Consider the following 16,442-nt stretch of genomic DNA (forward strand, 5'->3'; position numbering starts at 1 on the left):
GGCGGGTAATTATGTCTCGAAATACTTGGAAATCATCAGAAGTCTGTCTTAAAGTGCACGGTTTTGTATGTGATGCGTCAATGTTCTCTACACGATGTTCATAGAAGCAAATTGCCTTTGTTCGTAATCTCGCCAGTTGACAAATTTTTCACGTTTCGCCTTTTCACGCCGTTTTCCTACAAGGTTTAAGTATAAGAAGGACGCATGCTTATAATTAACGTTTTCCAGCTCATTTGCGACTACTCCTCTGTACCGTGGTGCTACAGCAATAGCACAACGCGCAAGAAGCCATCAAGGAGATTATTTTTAGAACAAAATAAGTGTTTCTTCATATTACAAAGCGTCTAGCTTCTCCTTTCTGGAACTGCACGTTCGACAAAGATATTGCGCTCTTAAAGCGCCGATGAGACGTACCACGTGATAGCAGCGTGCCAACTGTGCGAGCTTAAACCGAAACCGGGCGTTGGGTTCAGGGTCTCGTACCACCCGCTTGCTGCACTACAGTCAGTTCGGCCTCGGGGCTCTTTGTGAGTGTCTTCTTCTTAAGTTTGTTTTAAGTTAGAAATCCTCCACTGAGACTCCCTTCGTGCGACCACCAGCTTTCCAGGACATACAAAGATACAGCATTAATACGGCTACTCTGAACTCCCCTCCCTCGAGGTGACGATCGCAATAAGACGGCACAGCAATGAAACGAGATGGACCGCCTCCAATGCTGGAACACGTATGATGCGAATGTCTGATGAGGGGGTCTGACCCGAGCTACCCTGATTACCACCCATGGTGCCGCCTCAGAAGGACATACAGGTTAAGCGAACCCTACCCAAAAGACGTGACAAGGACCGACACGCGAATGATAGGACGGCGTTTGAGTGCACCTACCAAGGTCTAGGCGACAATTTACACCAATGCTGCTTGGAACGGCGACGCCCGAGAGGCCACGTTAGCTGAGGTAACCCCCCCATCCGCCCCCCTTGAGGTCTACCGGGAATCTTCAGCCTACACATACCAGGAATCAACCAGCACCCAACTGGAGCTCCATTCCGGGTGAATGTTGACACTACAGGTTTTCCCGCTCAATTTAATCCACGCGCCAGTCAATTTAATCCGAGTGCCAGTCAATTTAATCTAAGCGCCATTCAATTTAATCCAAGTGCCAGTGATTTTAATCCGAGCGCCACTCAATTTAATCCAAACGCCACTCAATTTAATCCGAACGCCAGCCGAAATAATCCAAACGCCAGTGAATTTAATCCATACACAATGGAATTCAAGAACCTTTGGATTTCAAGACTTCTGAAAATGTGTGGACTATTATTATGAGTTAACGCCTTGAAAATGAAAGAGCGCTATGTAGAGTAGCTATCCTGCCACGGGACTAACGACAACTTTTAGAGGTTTTGGAGCGAAAAGCTTCACTACGCTAGTCAACACCGTGCTTCGCGCGAGCCGGCGTATGTCGGAATTGGCTCCGTAAGCATGTTCGGAGTCGAATTGGCTCCGTAAGCGTGTTCGGAGTCGGCGCAGGTGGCCACTGCCGCGCGCTTTGCGTCATCGTTTGACGTTCGCCACAAGCGCGTGTATATCGCAGAGGCCGACTATATAACCGCTTGCCGGAGAATAGACGTGCGCATTCAATGTGGAAGGAAAAGAGAGTGATACTACCGATACAGAAAGCTGGGTTTATGGCTGTACAGAAATCGCAAGACAATGTGCCCAACAATGGTGAATAAAGAAGTTTAATAATCCTGCATAACTTATGGTATATATCATTGATAAGCAATTTGCATAAATACAAAAGGCACACGTATAGCATAACCATAAGCTAACCAAAGCATATCCATAAGTGAAACCGTGAGCATAACCATAGGCTAAATCATAAAGCATAACCATAAACTAAGTCGTAAACATATCCATAAGTTAAACCATAAGCATATCCGTCAGTCGAACTGTAAGCATAACCATAGGCTAAATCATAAAGCATAGCCATAGGCTAAATCATAAAGCATAACCATAAGCTAAACCATAAGCATCATTGAACCTTTTCGCTTCGAGGTATCCAGGCTTAACCTTAGCTAAGCCCCTGCCAATTTTTTTATTTTCTACTTCGTTATGACAGCGACACAGAAGATGAACATTCTCCAAATTAATTGACAGGAAACGTCAGCACGAGTACGTCGAGTTAATGGTACACATGCGATTTGGTCATGGCTATCAAACGAAACAATAAAGGTTGATTCGATGATAATCACTAGGCCCTCACCGGGAGTCTTCGGTCGCTAGCGGATACAATTCACTATTGTACTGCGATATCGGCAGCCTCCAATCAAAGACATTGTCATCGGTACCGCTAAAACAGTCATGAATACCACTTAATTGCATAACTGATATGGTCGAGTCACTAGTGATCACAAGTGAAATACAATGCGCAGTTCGGGGTTCTTGGTGTTTTGCGCAACATAACGTCATATACATCCAATGGAATACGATGAAACGAGTGACTCACTATGCATACTATAAACTCGTATACTTAAGTCACTGGTGAATATTATTCACCTATTTTACTATCCCTGAGGCAGCTTTCCCTCGTGAGTGCCGCCAGTAGTATCAATGAAGCTGTAGCACGATGAGCAATTTTGCGTTACCACTGCCAACTGATACCGCCGAGTTTTTAGTCATTACTAGTGATGCGCTCACTGCGATGATCTCGAATTTTCATGCCGAATAGCGTCATGGCCTCACGAGGGATGACGCAAACGATGATGCATAGCGCGCGGCAGTGGCCACCTGCGCCGACCCCGAACACGCTTATGGAGCCAATTCGACTCCGAACACGCTCACGGAGCCAATTCAACCCCGAACACGCTCACGGAGCCAATTCGACCCTGAACACGCTCACGGAGCCAATTCGACTCCGAACACGCTCACGGAGCCAATTCCGACATGCGCCGGCTCGCGCGATGCGCGGTGTTGACTAGCGCAGTGAAGCTTTTCTCTTCAAAACCTCCAAAAGTTGTCGTTAGTCCCGTGGCAGGATAGTTACTGGTTTACCACCCCGCTCTTTCATGTTCAAGGTGTTAACTCATAATATGTTCGCAAATTTTCCGAAGTCTTGAAATCCAAAGGTTCTTGAATTCCGTTTTGCCTGGATTAAATTCACTGGCGTTTGGATTATTTCGGCTGGCGTTTGGATTAAATGGAGTGGCGTTTGGATTAAATTGAGTGGCGCTCGGATTAAAATTACTGGCACTTGGATTAATTTGACTGGCGCTTAGATTAAATTGACTGGCGCTCGGATTAAATTGAGCGGGAGAACCTGTAGTTGTACGCAATAAAGTGGCACGCTTCCTCTGACACAACACAGGAACCCAGCTATACTGTGCGACATACCGAGGCCACCATGCAGCTACATGGATCAACTCCATCCGGTTCATTCTCTGACTTGATCAAGAGGGAATTAAAATCACTTCTCAAGAAGGACGTGACCTTTGAGTCCGTATTGACTGGGTTCGGGACATGCGGGCAGCATCGGAAACGAGGCGGCCGACATGCTTGCGAGTGCGCGAAACCGCATGCCTCATTCACTTCCCAACCACCAGGTACCACCTCTGATCGACGTAGACCCAGCGAGCCTCATAGCACAGGAGAAGCAGATCAGAAATAAGGCTTTACGAGACACGATCCCACGCAACGAGCACACCCTCCCGCAAGGCCCGCCCAGGCGGGTGCGCATGTACTTATCCACAAGGCCCACTACTAAGCCGCCCTAACTTAGGACGTGTAGCACAAGTGATGCTCCTATATTGGGGAGGCCGAACGAAACGACGGTGACGCAAAGGACCGTTCTGCTGCCCACGCCCAGCCTCTGAATCCCTGCCCGTACTGCAATGATATCGCCATCAAGCAAGGCATAAAACACCTTCTGTGGAACTGCGAGCGCCTTCGCCCGCTCCCGGAGAAACACACCAGGCTAGCGCAGTCTTACGAGGCATGGACAACACCTCCCTTGGCTCGAGGCGCGCAAATTAAACGCTGCCCTCCCTGTGGGAGTTAGCTTAGATAGCGTGGCACAAAACGAATCTGAGAGGAGCCTTGCTAGGTCTCTCACACCTGCCCCGTCATTATGGTGTTTCTACATGCATTACTTTGTTTACAGCTCTGTGTACGTACTGTTGTTTATAGCCGTAATCTTCTTTTGTGTGTGCAGTTATGTTGTGTTTTAGGTATTGGTTCAACAATGTTATGCCTGATCGAGTGCAACACCACTTTTATGTGGCATATGCTCATTAGATTTTCTTCATTTCTGTCGTGCGCATGCAATTCTTCCCTCTAACAGATGCTGTACTGGAAGAAAGCTTGTCCTCCCCCTTTCCCCCGTCTTTCTTTTTTTTGCCCCTGTCACGTGTCGCATGGTGGTTTTGTTTGTGTTATATGTGGAATTGCATCGATTCGACCCCATTTCCGCCGTTGGTACAAGTGGCGCACGCCTTTTTCCCAATGCTGCTAGAAAAATGTCCTTCAACGTTGTCAAAATGGCCGTATTTGATCATTTAGTTCTGTGACTGGGTGTTCTGGCAACGGTTTTAAAGCAGTCAACGTGCCTACAGCGATTGTTCTACTCGCAGTCACCAGGACGCCCTGGACCAGTGCTGTGTCGGTGCTAACCATGATGCGCAGCGTCGCCCTTCTGTGCGTCGTCGTTGCCTTTGCTAGCGCTGTGGCGCAAAGCCCCTCAGTGGGGCCATCTATTGCAGAAGCGGAGAAGCTAGTGCACGAATTGGCGCAAATACTTGCTGACGTCAAAAGTAAGTATTTTTTTTTTTGTAGTATATCAGAGTAGCTAACGCCCATGAGTTATCAATATGTCGAAACCATCTCCCAACTACTGCAATGTTTTTAGAGGAACACACTTGTGCGAACAAAAATTAAGCCTGTATACTTTCGTTGTACGGTATATGATTTTGTTTTTGTAACCGTGTTTGCTTTATGTAGATTACGCAACGCCTCTACATTGAAACCCTAGAAAGTTAGAAGATAAAGTGCGTGTAAGTTGTTCGATTAGTCATCGAGTCTTTCGCTTATCAAACGCTGCTGGAAAGCAAAGCCTTTATATTGAGTGTGTCCTCTTTCCGCTCGTTGTGCATCACTCATGAAGCAACTCCAAAGGGCCAGCTATCGCTTATGCACCACCCATTTCTGATTACCATTGTCAAGAGAGGAGGGAAATAATAAAATAAATAGGTTAAATAAATAAGTTCGAAGTACAAGAACCTGCATATATTAAAATACCAACTTTCGTGATGCTTGCATCTTGAATCTCAAAACTGTTTTTTGTCCCTTACATGGACGAGTTTATTTGTGTTCTTTAATTTATATGCATGCGTACTACTGATAGCAACAGAAACTAACACTCCGCGATGTCGGATTTTCTCACCTTTCGCGCTCCGCAGATGCCGTTCAACCGCGGCACTGCGGCGACCTCCTGCGGTCTGGACAGAGCACAAGCGGGGTGTACACCATATTCCACAAGGCAGCCGGTCCGTCCGGGCAGAGGGTCTACTGCGACATGGAGACGGACGGCGGAGGGTGGACGGTGGGCTTGACCGGCATAGTGCAGTCCGTAAAGCGAGAGTGAAACCTGCCGTTAAAGCATACTACTAACATACTACTACAGATGCTGCTTAAGGATGTTCTAGAACATACATAGACTTTTCGGATAAAGAACTTTAAAAAGTCGCGCAGGAAGGATCTGTCACCTATTCATGCCCCTGAGCACATTATTGAGCAGTGTCTCTTTTTTTTTTAATTAGAGTTATGTTGCGGGACGAGAGTGGAAGCTCGGGTTGCCCTTTGCTTTCCTTGAGTGTGTAATGTAGTTCTTTATGCGCAGGTGATCCAGAGAAGGGGACAGTTTGGCAACAGAGTGTTCCACTTCTATCGAAACTGGACGGAGTACGCGAATGGTTTCGGGAATCCTTCTGATGAATACTGGATCGGTAAGGCGGGAAGCGGAAGGAAGGAGAGCGGAGTGAACCGAACGTGAGAGCAAGTACTACTAAAGAAAGAGAATGGAGTGAAATCCGAGGACTAAAAACCTACATATGAAAAGTGGTTACAACTGGGTCAAAATCATTTCACATAGAAACGCTAGCTGCGTGCAGGTATCCAACCGACGCTCTACAAATTAAATTAAATAAAATGATAGCACTGACCTGCATTTATATTAGAACAACCTCAAAAGATATATCGCGCTTGCTGTTTTCCCTCAGAATTAGGATATATCACACTTCATATGGCAAAATTTTTGGTATGGTTATTGCTTTGCGTTGGCTTATAAATAAAGTTCTCCTTTCGTTTTTCTGTCGAGAAAAATTTAGCTAGGGGATCAGTTGGAGAATTTGGAAGCATGCATGTGCACTTGGTTGCTCCATTTATAGATATATGGACTAATGTACTGTGAGTGATGACTATTATTCAAAAAATACTGATTAACGTGGAAAAATGAATAACAACAGAGGCAAGAGGCAAACCTCATAGATAATAGGCCTACCCAAAGCCTTGAAACGCAAGCCCGTACTTTCAAACAAATCAATGAAGGCCCAAAAGGCCTTAGAACTTGATTTACAGTAACGCCAAGAGCCCAATATAATGTCCTTTGACAACAGTTGGCTGTCGAGATGGACAAAAGTATCATCCAACCCATGGAGTTCCATGGAGGGCAGTCATATGGTACATGGTTTATGGATTCATGCGCATAGCACAGCTCAGAGCCTGAATTCACAGGAAATGGATGTAAAAGACACGTGCCACGAATACCACTTTGTTCTCCTTCTGTGAATTGATCCGGTGAAAAGAATGTTTCTTTAAGTGCGAAGTTTGCCTGTTCTGGAGACGTCTTACGGGTTTTCGTTTTGGCTCTCAGATGCGTGACAACCTACAGTTCTTCTAAATGTGTATTGTGGCTTGTCAGTCAATGATGGCGTCTTACAAATTCCCATTTTTCTGTATATATATATTATATACAGTCGTTTTTAATGCGTCGAAACTGGCAGTAATGCTGTGCCAGTCTGCATCAGGAGTTCATTTTATGGCAAGAATGTGTTCAAAATTACGATTAATACGTCGGATACATCTTGAGTCGGTGAGCAGCACTGGATATGAGATGATGATTATGATGATAGCCGCCGATTAGGACGTCGGGTCTATCCCATTGGCAGGCAACCATGCCCTCCACACGCTGACTTCCGGCGACGAAGAGATGGCCCTCCGCGTCGTGCTGAGCAACAACACGGAGGACAGCGTGTCGGTCGACTACGAGAGCGTCCGGATTGCGTCGGAGGCCGACCTCTTCAAGATTCAAGTGGGGAAGCACCTCGGACCCGCAGGTGCGAAACTTTGCAACCCGCGCTTAGCCACGCCTGTTTTAACGAGCTTGTGCCGAAAATCTGCGATAGGGTTATTGGATTCGCCTGCACTTTTGGAAGTATAGTTCAGGAAGTGCCACTCATCGCTATTCGTTTCGGCAGCTTATTATGGCGGCATCTGCGCGTTTCAATTCGGTTCACACATTGCAGGCTTCGCGCAGAACGAGTTCGCAGCATTCCCGTGCCGGTTCAGCACGAGCGAGAACTGGCTCTGAACTGGCGGGAACTAGTTCACGATGTGCACGGTTAATCGAATAAGTAATGTGATGCTATCGTAGAACAAAGTTTATCTGAGACTCGTAACGCAATTTTGCCTCTTCAAGCGGCTTACTTAAAAAGTGGGTATTACTTGCACGTAAAGTCTCATTGCCTTCTTAGATAATTACCAACAATATTACTTTTATCATTGTTCACATTGGGGCATATGTAGTAAGTGTGGGATTGACGGTTGGCAGTGATGATGTCATACACGTAGCTGATGTCATCTGAATAGCACTGGTTTTGATATGCCCATTCCGGATATAGGCTGACAAGTACATAGATTTACCAGATATTTTTCCCAGAAGTTTTTATCACCCGCTGCAGAACAAGAAGAAACGGAGTGTCAGGGTGTTTCGTATTGACAAATATTTGGAAGCATGTAAGAGAATCTCAGGATGCATAATAATAAAATATTACCCTAAATGCTCGGCTTCACCATTGCAACATGTGTCCCAAAATGAATGATTGAAATCGTTTTGCAGAAAATTTCTTCTTAGCTAACAGAACATCGCGATTTGTTGTACTACTATAGCGTTCGCCTTTTGAAGACGTTCATCTCAAGAGCCGACCCGCCGTGGTTGCTCAGTGGCTATGGTGTTCGGCTGCTGAGCCCGAGTTCGCGGGATCGAATCCCGGCCATGGCGGCCGCATTTCGATGGGGGCGAAATGTGAAAACACCCGTGTACTTAAATTTCGGTGCACGTTAAAGAACTCCAGGTGGTCAAAATTTGCGGAGTCTTCCCCTACGGCGTGCCTCATAATCAGAAAGTGGTTTTGGCACGTAAAGCCCCATAATTAAATTAAACAATCATAAAAGCCAGGATTGCGCCATCGGCCACAGGTTACCTTTCTTTAAAATCAAATTGAAATTAGAAAACGCAGGTAGCATGCGAAGGGCAGAAAAGTCGTAATAAGGCAGACTTTTGAACTAATTTAACGAACCAATTTTTCATAGTATTACTATGAAATATCCGGAAAAGATAGCAAATGTTTACTTGGTAACACTACAATAAAAACAATATTTCTACTTTACTGCGCAAGCAGTCCTTCTTGAGGTCTCGCGCGCACTTCTGTTGCACGGAAGCTACTACATTGCCCGATCGGCACTCAGCAGGCGTTCTTCATTCATGGCAGATCGCACCTTGATGCGATTGAAACATACAGTACCGTACACAGACGCGAAAACGCGTCATAACGCCTAATTTCAGTAGATATAATGGTGCAAAATAAGCAATATAGAGCCACACGTACCGCATTCAGAGTGTCTCAGTATTATTAAATTAAATTATGGGGTTTTACGTGCCGAAACCACTTTCTGATTATGAGGCACGCCGTAGAGGAGGACTCCGGAAAGTTCGACCATCTGGGGGCTCTTTAACGCGCACCTAAAGCTAAGTACACGGGTGTTTTCGCATTCGTGCTCAGCAGCCCAACACCAGGGTATTATTGCGAAACGCTTATTAAAGACCTGCGCACGGAACGCATGTTGATCCTTTAAGCTCCCCTTTGCACGCGGGCACTGAGCCCCCTCCAGCGTAGTAATTTATTTATTGGTTTCACAACAGCAGTGCAGGGCCGCAAAGAGGCCCTGTTTTCTGCCCCTACGCTCAAAATACATTCACAGAGCTCCTGGGCGTACCTTCGCGCATTTTGGTCATGAACCCTGAAACTTACCCGAGGGTAAACCAGTGAACTTACAATACATTGTAGCGCACTCTGCAAGCCAGGGGCCAAATTCTCGAAGCTTTTTGTTCGTAGTGCACCTTGCCATTGGCCGGTCACCTACGTCCAAAACTTGCGGCTGGCTGGCAGCTGATCTTACGAACAGTTCTCGCGTAACAACTTTTAGTTAGATGCGCGTTCCTGGGTTGAGCGCCGGCATCCCTCGGCGTAAACGCGCAAACGCGCGAACGCCGCTGCTCGTGCGTACATCGTCTTCTTCGACAGCTGACTCCGATGTCGCTCATCATGCCATACGGCCCCTCCCTCCCACTGCCAGTGGGTGCGATGATTTCGGTTTGAAATTATTTGCCTCAATATATCGCGAAATGAAAACACGTATCGAGCTGAGCTCAAATTTGACATCCGGGAGTATCGTAATCGTCGGATACTTATTTTTTGTCAATACGGTTCCTGACTTGTGAGCTTCGTCTCCGGACATTAAGTTGCTTGGCCAGCACCGTAATTATTTCACCATGAAGTACGCATGCATCATGCCAGAGCAGATGGACGCATATAACACCGCCCCCGAGACGAAATTGTGGATACACCACTGATAGAAAAATTAACACGCTGCACACTTCTCAAGCATAACAGCGAAATGCTTGAATTGATGATGAAATAAACTTCCAACGGTAGGCGCTGCAAGAACCATACCATCATCAGATGAAAAAAAAAACACATTATCACGCATTGTAGCACAATTTTTTCCCGATTGTTATTGAAAAGAAGCTCTTCAGGATCTCCTAACGTTGTGACTCTCTGCTGCAACTCATATTGGAGACGACGATGTGACGGCGGTAGTACCGTAGAACACTTTAACTTTATAATATATATTATATAGTACACTCTAGTCAGGCTGCAGCTTGTGAAGGCGTACGCAGCTGTCCTCTTCGCCGTGAGAAAATTGCTAGACCAGCCTGTCATGAAGGGTGAACGGCGAGCGCCTTTTGCGATCCCACTTGAGGTTGAGTGACACTGCGAAAGAGAACGACGGCAAAGGCCAAAGTGAGGGACTAGTATACTGACTGTCTAGCACCGGCACAGGGTCTTTCTCTTTCTTTCTTTCTTTCTTTGTGCGTGTAAGCAACTCAAGACATCTGGATAGAGCAGATGATGAAAGCCAAGGCAAAAGCTTTCACCGCAATGTATGCTTCTTTCTGCATGTTGGACACAATATGGCTGCGCTCTTAAGACTGTGCGGTTTTACACGCGGGCAGAAAATAATTCGAAACACAGTATACAGGGTGTTTCACGTAACTGGAGCCAAACATTAAAGATATGCAAATGCCACGTAGCTGGACAGAACCAAGGTAATGTTGTTTGCCTTCGCTTGGAAGTACTCAAATTATTATTTTTTCATTCCGCTTAATTAGATAATTAGTCTTAATTAATTAACAAGCTTCTCACTTATTATATCTAGATGAAAAGTGTCAATAAGAAAATTGTAGAGCGACATGAAAAACTCCCGATACAGCTTTCTGTTGCTCAATACGTGCTACATAAAAGTGTTTTTCCGAGCGTGAAAGAAGCCCGCGAATACACGCAAAATTGCCGCGCGACTGGCCGCTCGAGGTCACTTGATCTGCTGGCTCGAACTCCTCTTCAAGCTAGCGTTGTGATCGGGAGTGCTCGCGGTCAGCGAGCGAACTCCCTTCATATGCGTCTTTGCCCGCACGGCACCACACATGTTTAGTTCACACGTGTGGTGTGACTAACTAAGCCACTAATTACTCCACTTCATGCTGCCAGTAAATCTGTGAGCCTTACTTTTTTGTAACATTCTAATAATTTGCGTCACTGTCAATGCTTCACCCTTCAGGCAAAACTTCTACTTTTTTTCTTAGTGGTAAAGGAAACTCCATCGCTACCCGATGGAGTTTCATAATGCTTCGTAATGCCCTCCTTGAAGCTTTCTCGACACTTTAGAGAAACAAATTAAAACATGGTTCCGATTACGTGTTTTCACACAGTATCAGAAACGCAAACAAAAAATATTAACATGGCGAAGAGGTAAATGATAAATATACATAGGAGGACGCCCTAAAGTTAGAGACCGTAATAGGATATTTTTACAAGGTATACAAAACAAAATGAAAGCAAAAAGCTACGCCGTACACGCGCCAGCACAAAAACAAAACATTTATTTCAGTTTCGGCGCCCGAATGGGCTCCTTGATCACAACAACGGAAATAACAGCGATCGTGATTATATTTGCACTTGATGACGTAACTTTTTTTGAATGACTATTATCAAGAGAGCGCCTAATTCTATTTATAGCAAGGGTAGTAAACTGTATGTATATGTTCTAAAAAAAACGGTATGACAAGTTTTTCTCCTTTAGCGGTGACAGAGGCCGATTTACAATTAATGCTCTGAGCGGGCTTTTATGTGCTACTTGGTCAGGGAATTAGAGAAACAATGTTTGGCCACGTCATTTTAGTGGTGGTACCTTATTTTTAAGCTTCCTGTTTCACCAATGTAGCTTGCCTGGAAATTTTGTAACGGGATTCTGTAAACAACACAGCGAATTCTTTTTTTTTTTTTTCAGTGCGGTCTTTAACTCTGTCGAACTGGTGCTTGAGCTAACCTGCAGAAACATGGCAGACACGGGTGGCATTCATTTTGGAAAATTTTTTATAGTGGTTCACTTAATTCGGAGGCTTAAGGGATCGAAGCCCGCGTCTTCATTGTTGCACTTACAGCAGAGGTTTTAGCAGGGAGGACACCAACACGTCTGTCTTGAGACCTAATTAGTTGTGGCAGGTATCTGCTGTCAGCCATGTCGTCTCCAACTTTTCTGAGTTCAAAATTGTGTGCTTCAGCTATGAAACACAAGCAGAAAGCACGGGAGATTAGAGTAATGCTGCTTATACGGCGAAGAGGTAAATGGGCCCGATAATACGGGATTAATCAAAGTTGAGGCCCTTTCAAAACTGTGTAGTTCAATTATACTAAAGCATACTAATATGCCAGTATACCGTGCCTCGAGTTCTCTGGTCGAGCACCACGAAAATACAGGTCACTACATTAACTGGAAGTTACCCTCTGTCGTCACTAAAAGAAATAATTTTTCATCCTGCGTCCCCTAAGCATCATTACACATGCAGTCTACTGCTCATGCCACATACAATACAAAGGGTCGTTTTCCTAATGGTTATTCAAAAACGCTACGTCATGAAACGACATGAAACGGGGAAGAGCGGCAGGAGAAGATGTAATTACAGTCGATTTAATGAAAAATGAAGGAGATATGATGCTTGAAAAACGCGCGGCTCTCCATACGAAGTGTATATCGGCTGCAAGGATCCCAGAAAACTGGAAGAATGCGCAATATGCTAATCCACAAAAAGAGAGACGTTAAAGAATTGAAAAACTATAGGCCCGTTAGCTTACTCCAAGTATTATTTAAAATATTCACCAATATAATTTCCAATAGAATAACGGCAACACTGGGCACAGGCTGGCTTCAGGAAGTAATATTCTACAATGTATCACATCCATGTCACTAATCAGGTAATCGAGATATCTGCAGAGTACAATCAGTCTCTCTATATGGCTTTCATAGATTACGAAAAGGCATTCGATTCAGTAGAGATACCAGCTGTGATAGAGGCATTACGTGATCAAGGAGTACAGGTCGCTTACGTAAGCATCTTGGAAAATATCTACAAAGATTCCACAGCTACCTTAATTATACACAAGAAAAGTAGGAAGATACCTATAAAGAAAGGGGTAAGTCAGGGAGACACAATCTCTCCAATACTATTCACTACGAGCTTGGAAGAAGTATTCAAGTTATTAAACTGGGAAGGCTTGGGAGTAAGGATCAACAGTGAATATCTCAGAAAACTTCGATTTGCAGATAACATTGTCCTGCTCAGCAACACTGGAGACGAGTTACAACGAATGATTGATGACCTTAACAGAGAGAGTGTAAGAGTGGGGTTGAAGATTATTACACTGAAGACAAAGATAATGATCAATAGCCGGGCAAGGGAACAAGAGTTCAGTATCGCCCCTCAGCCTCTAGAGACAGTGAAGGAGTAAGTTTACCTAGGTCAATTACTAAGGGGATCCTGATCATGAGAAGGAAACTTACAGAAGAATAAAAATGGGTTGAGGCGCATTCGGCAGACATTGTCAGATCCTGACTGGAAGCTTACCATTATCATTAAAAAGAAAGGTGTACGATCAATCTATTCTACCGGTGCTGACATATGGGGCAGGAACTTGGAGGCTGACAAAGAAGCTTGAGAACAAGTTAAGGACCGCGCAAAGAACGATGGAAGGAATAATGCTAGGCATAACGTTAAGAGACAGAAATAGAACGGTTTGGATCAGAGAACGAACGGGTATAACCGATATTCTAATTGACATTAAGAGAAAGAAATCGATCTGGGCAGGGCATGTAATGCGTAGGTTAGATAACCGGTGGTCCATTAGGGTTACAGAATGGGTGCCAAGAGAAGGGAAGCGCAGTCGAAGACGCCAGAAGACTAGGTGGGGCGAAGAAATTAGGAAATTCGCGGACGCTAGTTGGAATCGGTTGGCGCAGGAGAGGGGTAATTGGAGATCGCAGGGAAGGGCCTTCGTCCTGCAGTGGACATAAAATAGGCTGATGATGATGACGACATCAAGTGCATATGTAGTCATGGTTGCGGTGAATTTCACTTTCTTTTTCTTTCTTTCTTTTATCTTCTTTCTTTTTCCTAACAAGGCTCTCGTACGGGCACCGAAGCGTCATTGTATGATTTATTCTTGCATTGGCCGAGCGTCCCACTCTGCTATGACCTTTCCTCGGCAGACGATTTTTCGTCGAGAACCTAACTGCACTGCTATTCTCGGAAGGCATGGCGGAACCGTACTGAGCGTGATTCGTCAATTCATTTCCCTGAAGTCAATTTTTTGGTTCAATTCAATTTATTCACCAGATAGTACTGGATGGCTACCTGGGCAAAAAGCTGTGTAGACAGCTTGACAGAAGCCCAAGTAGCCGGTGCAAGACAGATACAGCGAAACGGCAAAAACGAGATACTTGACAATACATAGGAAGTGAAAATTTAAGCTGATATGCTGATAAACAAAGCCAACTGAAAAAATAATATAAAATGAAAATAAAAAGAGTATCATCAATACACGAGAACCAGAAATACGAGGATTACATACATACATACATACATACATACATACATACATACATACATACATACATACATACATACATACATACATACATACATACATACATACATACATACATACATATAAATTTAATTGATACAACAAACATTTATTACAATGCTTTTACAAAAAATGCTCGCAGCTGAGATTTCGACATGTATTGCGTTTCTTTATATTTGTTCAGAAGTAAACGAAGATTGTGTTGCGGCATTTTTAGTTTGTAATCTGTGCGATAACTTGGGCGAAACCACATGTCTGTGCCGCGTGTATATAACACAGGCCTGTGCAGACATGATATCGCCGTTGTTTCTAAGAACTGCCTAAATATTTTAGTTAGACAGTTCGCCAGAACACGAAAAAAAACACCAGAACACGATAATTATACATGGTTTTTACGCGAATTATGCTGAAGTTTTGAAAAGCGCTCACACTATATTCACAATATTCCAGGTATGCAATCTGTCGTATAGCTGTTTTCTGCAATATTTGAACTTTCTTTATGTTCGTTTTAGTCGTTGCTAGCCAGACCAAACTACAGCAATTAATTCGAGAAGCAAACAGTGCGTAATATATTTTGATCTTATGTTTAAAGAAAGCACACGACAACGCGACATCGTACCACTGACGGACGCAAGATTTTTCTAAATGTTTAAAATGTGTGAATCCCCCGTAAGATTTGAATATAGTGCTACGCTGAGTAAAGTGTGTTCCTCAGCTATTTCAATGTCATCGTTTCCGCATCTAATGACGTGCTCTAACCTCTTAGCCTTGTTTCTGGCTCGAAATAACATAAGTTTTGTTTTTGAAGGATTAATTTTAAGTGAGTTTGATGAAGACCAGCTGACAAGCTTGTCAAATATGTGATTTTAGTCAATTTCCAGTTCGGTCGCGTCAGGACCAGAAAGAAGCACGGTGCAATCGTCTTCGTATATAATGCATTTTACTGTAGAATCAATGTTAGTTATGCTATTTATGTAAACATATAACAGGGGCGGTTTCAATACGCTTCCTTGCGGTACGCCTGTCGTTATTGTTAGTAAGGATGATTTTTTTCGTGCCGATACATACATACTGACTTCTGTTAGAAAGGTAAGATCTAATTAAAGTTAAAGGTTTACCACGTACTCCACATATCGATAACTTATGCGTAAACATTTCATGGTCAAGTGAATCAAACGCCTTGCTAAATTCTATGAATGAGGCTAGAGTTATCAGTTTATTTTCGATGTCTATTAGTACGTCTTCTTTCAATTCTAATAATGCTGATTCTATTAATTGTCTTTTACAAAAACCATGTTGTGATTCTGAAAAAAGCTGTATCCTCTGAAAAAAGTTCTTGAGCCGATAATGCAAGATTTTTTCAAAGGCTGTAGCAACGATAGATATAATCAATATTGGTCGGTAATTTTTAGGCACGTTTTTCACTCCGCCTTTATATACAACAGACACTCTTGATCTTTTTATTGCATCAGGAAATTCACCTAATTCCATCGACAAATTATATATGTATGTAAGTACGGGCACTATGTATTCAAGTATTGTTTTGATTAGCCTAATTTGGAGGTTGTCGATATCTAATGCGCCCGTATTCTTTAGAGACATGACAGTCCTATAAATTTCAACTTCGTCCGAGGGATGAAGGAACATGCTCTCGATGCAGATATTGGCCAAGTCATCGCCGAGAAGGAGGTTTGTAGCAGGAGTGTTATTGCCAATGAAATGCTTATTGAAAAATTCCGCCAGAGCACCACCAGTATATACTCTGTTTTCGTGCGTTATTTATTCTGAAGACGCATTTTCTCTTTCATGGCCTAAAACTTTATTTACTGCATTCCATGCCACGGAGGAGTCTTT

The 16,442-nt window shown here is 43.9% G+C and overlaps 1 protein-coding gene across 2 annotated transcripts in view; it reads left to right on the forward strand.

Moving 5' to 3' along the window:
• The window catches only part of LOC126542783 (techylectin-5A-like), a 66,719-nt gene that overhangs the window by 21,189 nt on the left and 29,088 nt on the right, over positions 1-16,442 (forward strand). For both annotated transcript variants that reach the window (XM_072286360.1, XM_050189841.3), the window contains exons 2-5: positions 4,626-4,805; positions 5,451-5,593; positions 5,891-5,996; positions 7,218-7,385. In XM_072286360.1, the coding sequence (XP_072142461.1) occupies positions 4,667-4,805; positions 5,451-5,593; positions 5,891-5,996; positions 7,218-7,385 (556 nt within the window). In that variant the 5' untranslated portion in view covers positions 4,626-4,666. The remainder of the gene's footprint in view (positions 1-4,625; positions 4,806-5,450; positions 5,594-5,890; positions 5,997-7,217; positions 7,386-16,442) is intronic.

This window comes from Dermacentor andersoni, chromosome 2 (assembly GCF_023375885.2).
Source record: "Dermacentor andersoni chromosome 2, qqDerAnde1_hic_scaffold, whole genome shotgun sequence".
Taxonomy (NCBI): domain Eukaryota; kingdom Metazoa; phylum Arthropoda; class Arachnida; order Ixodida; family Ixodidae; genus Dermacentor; species Dermacentor andersoni.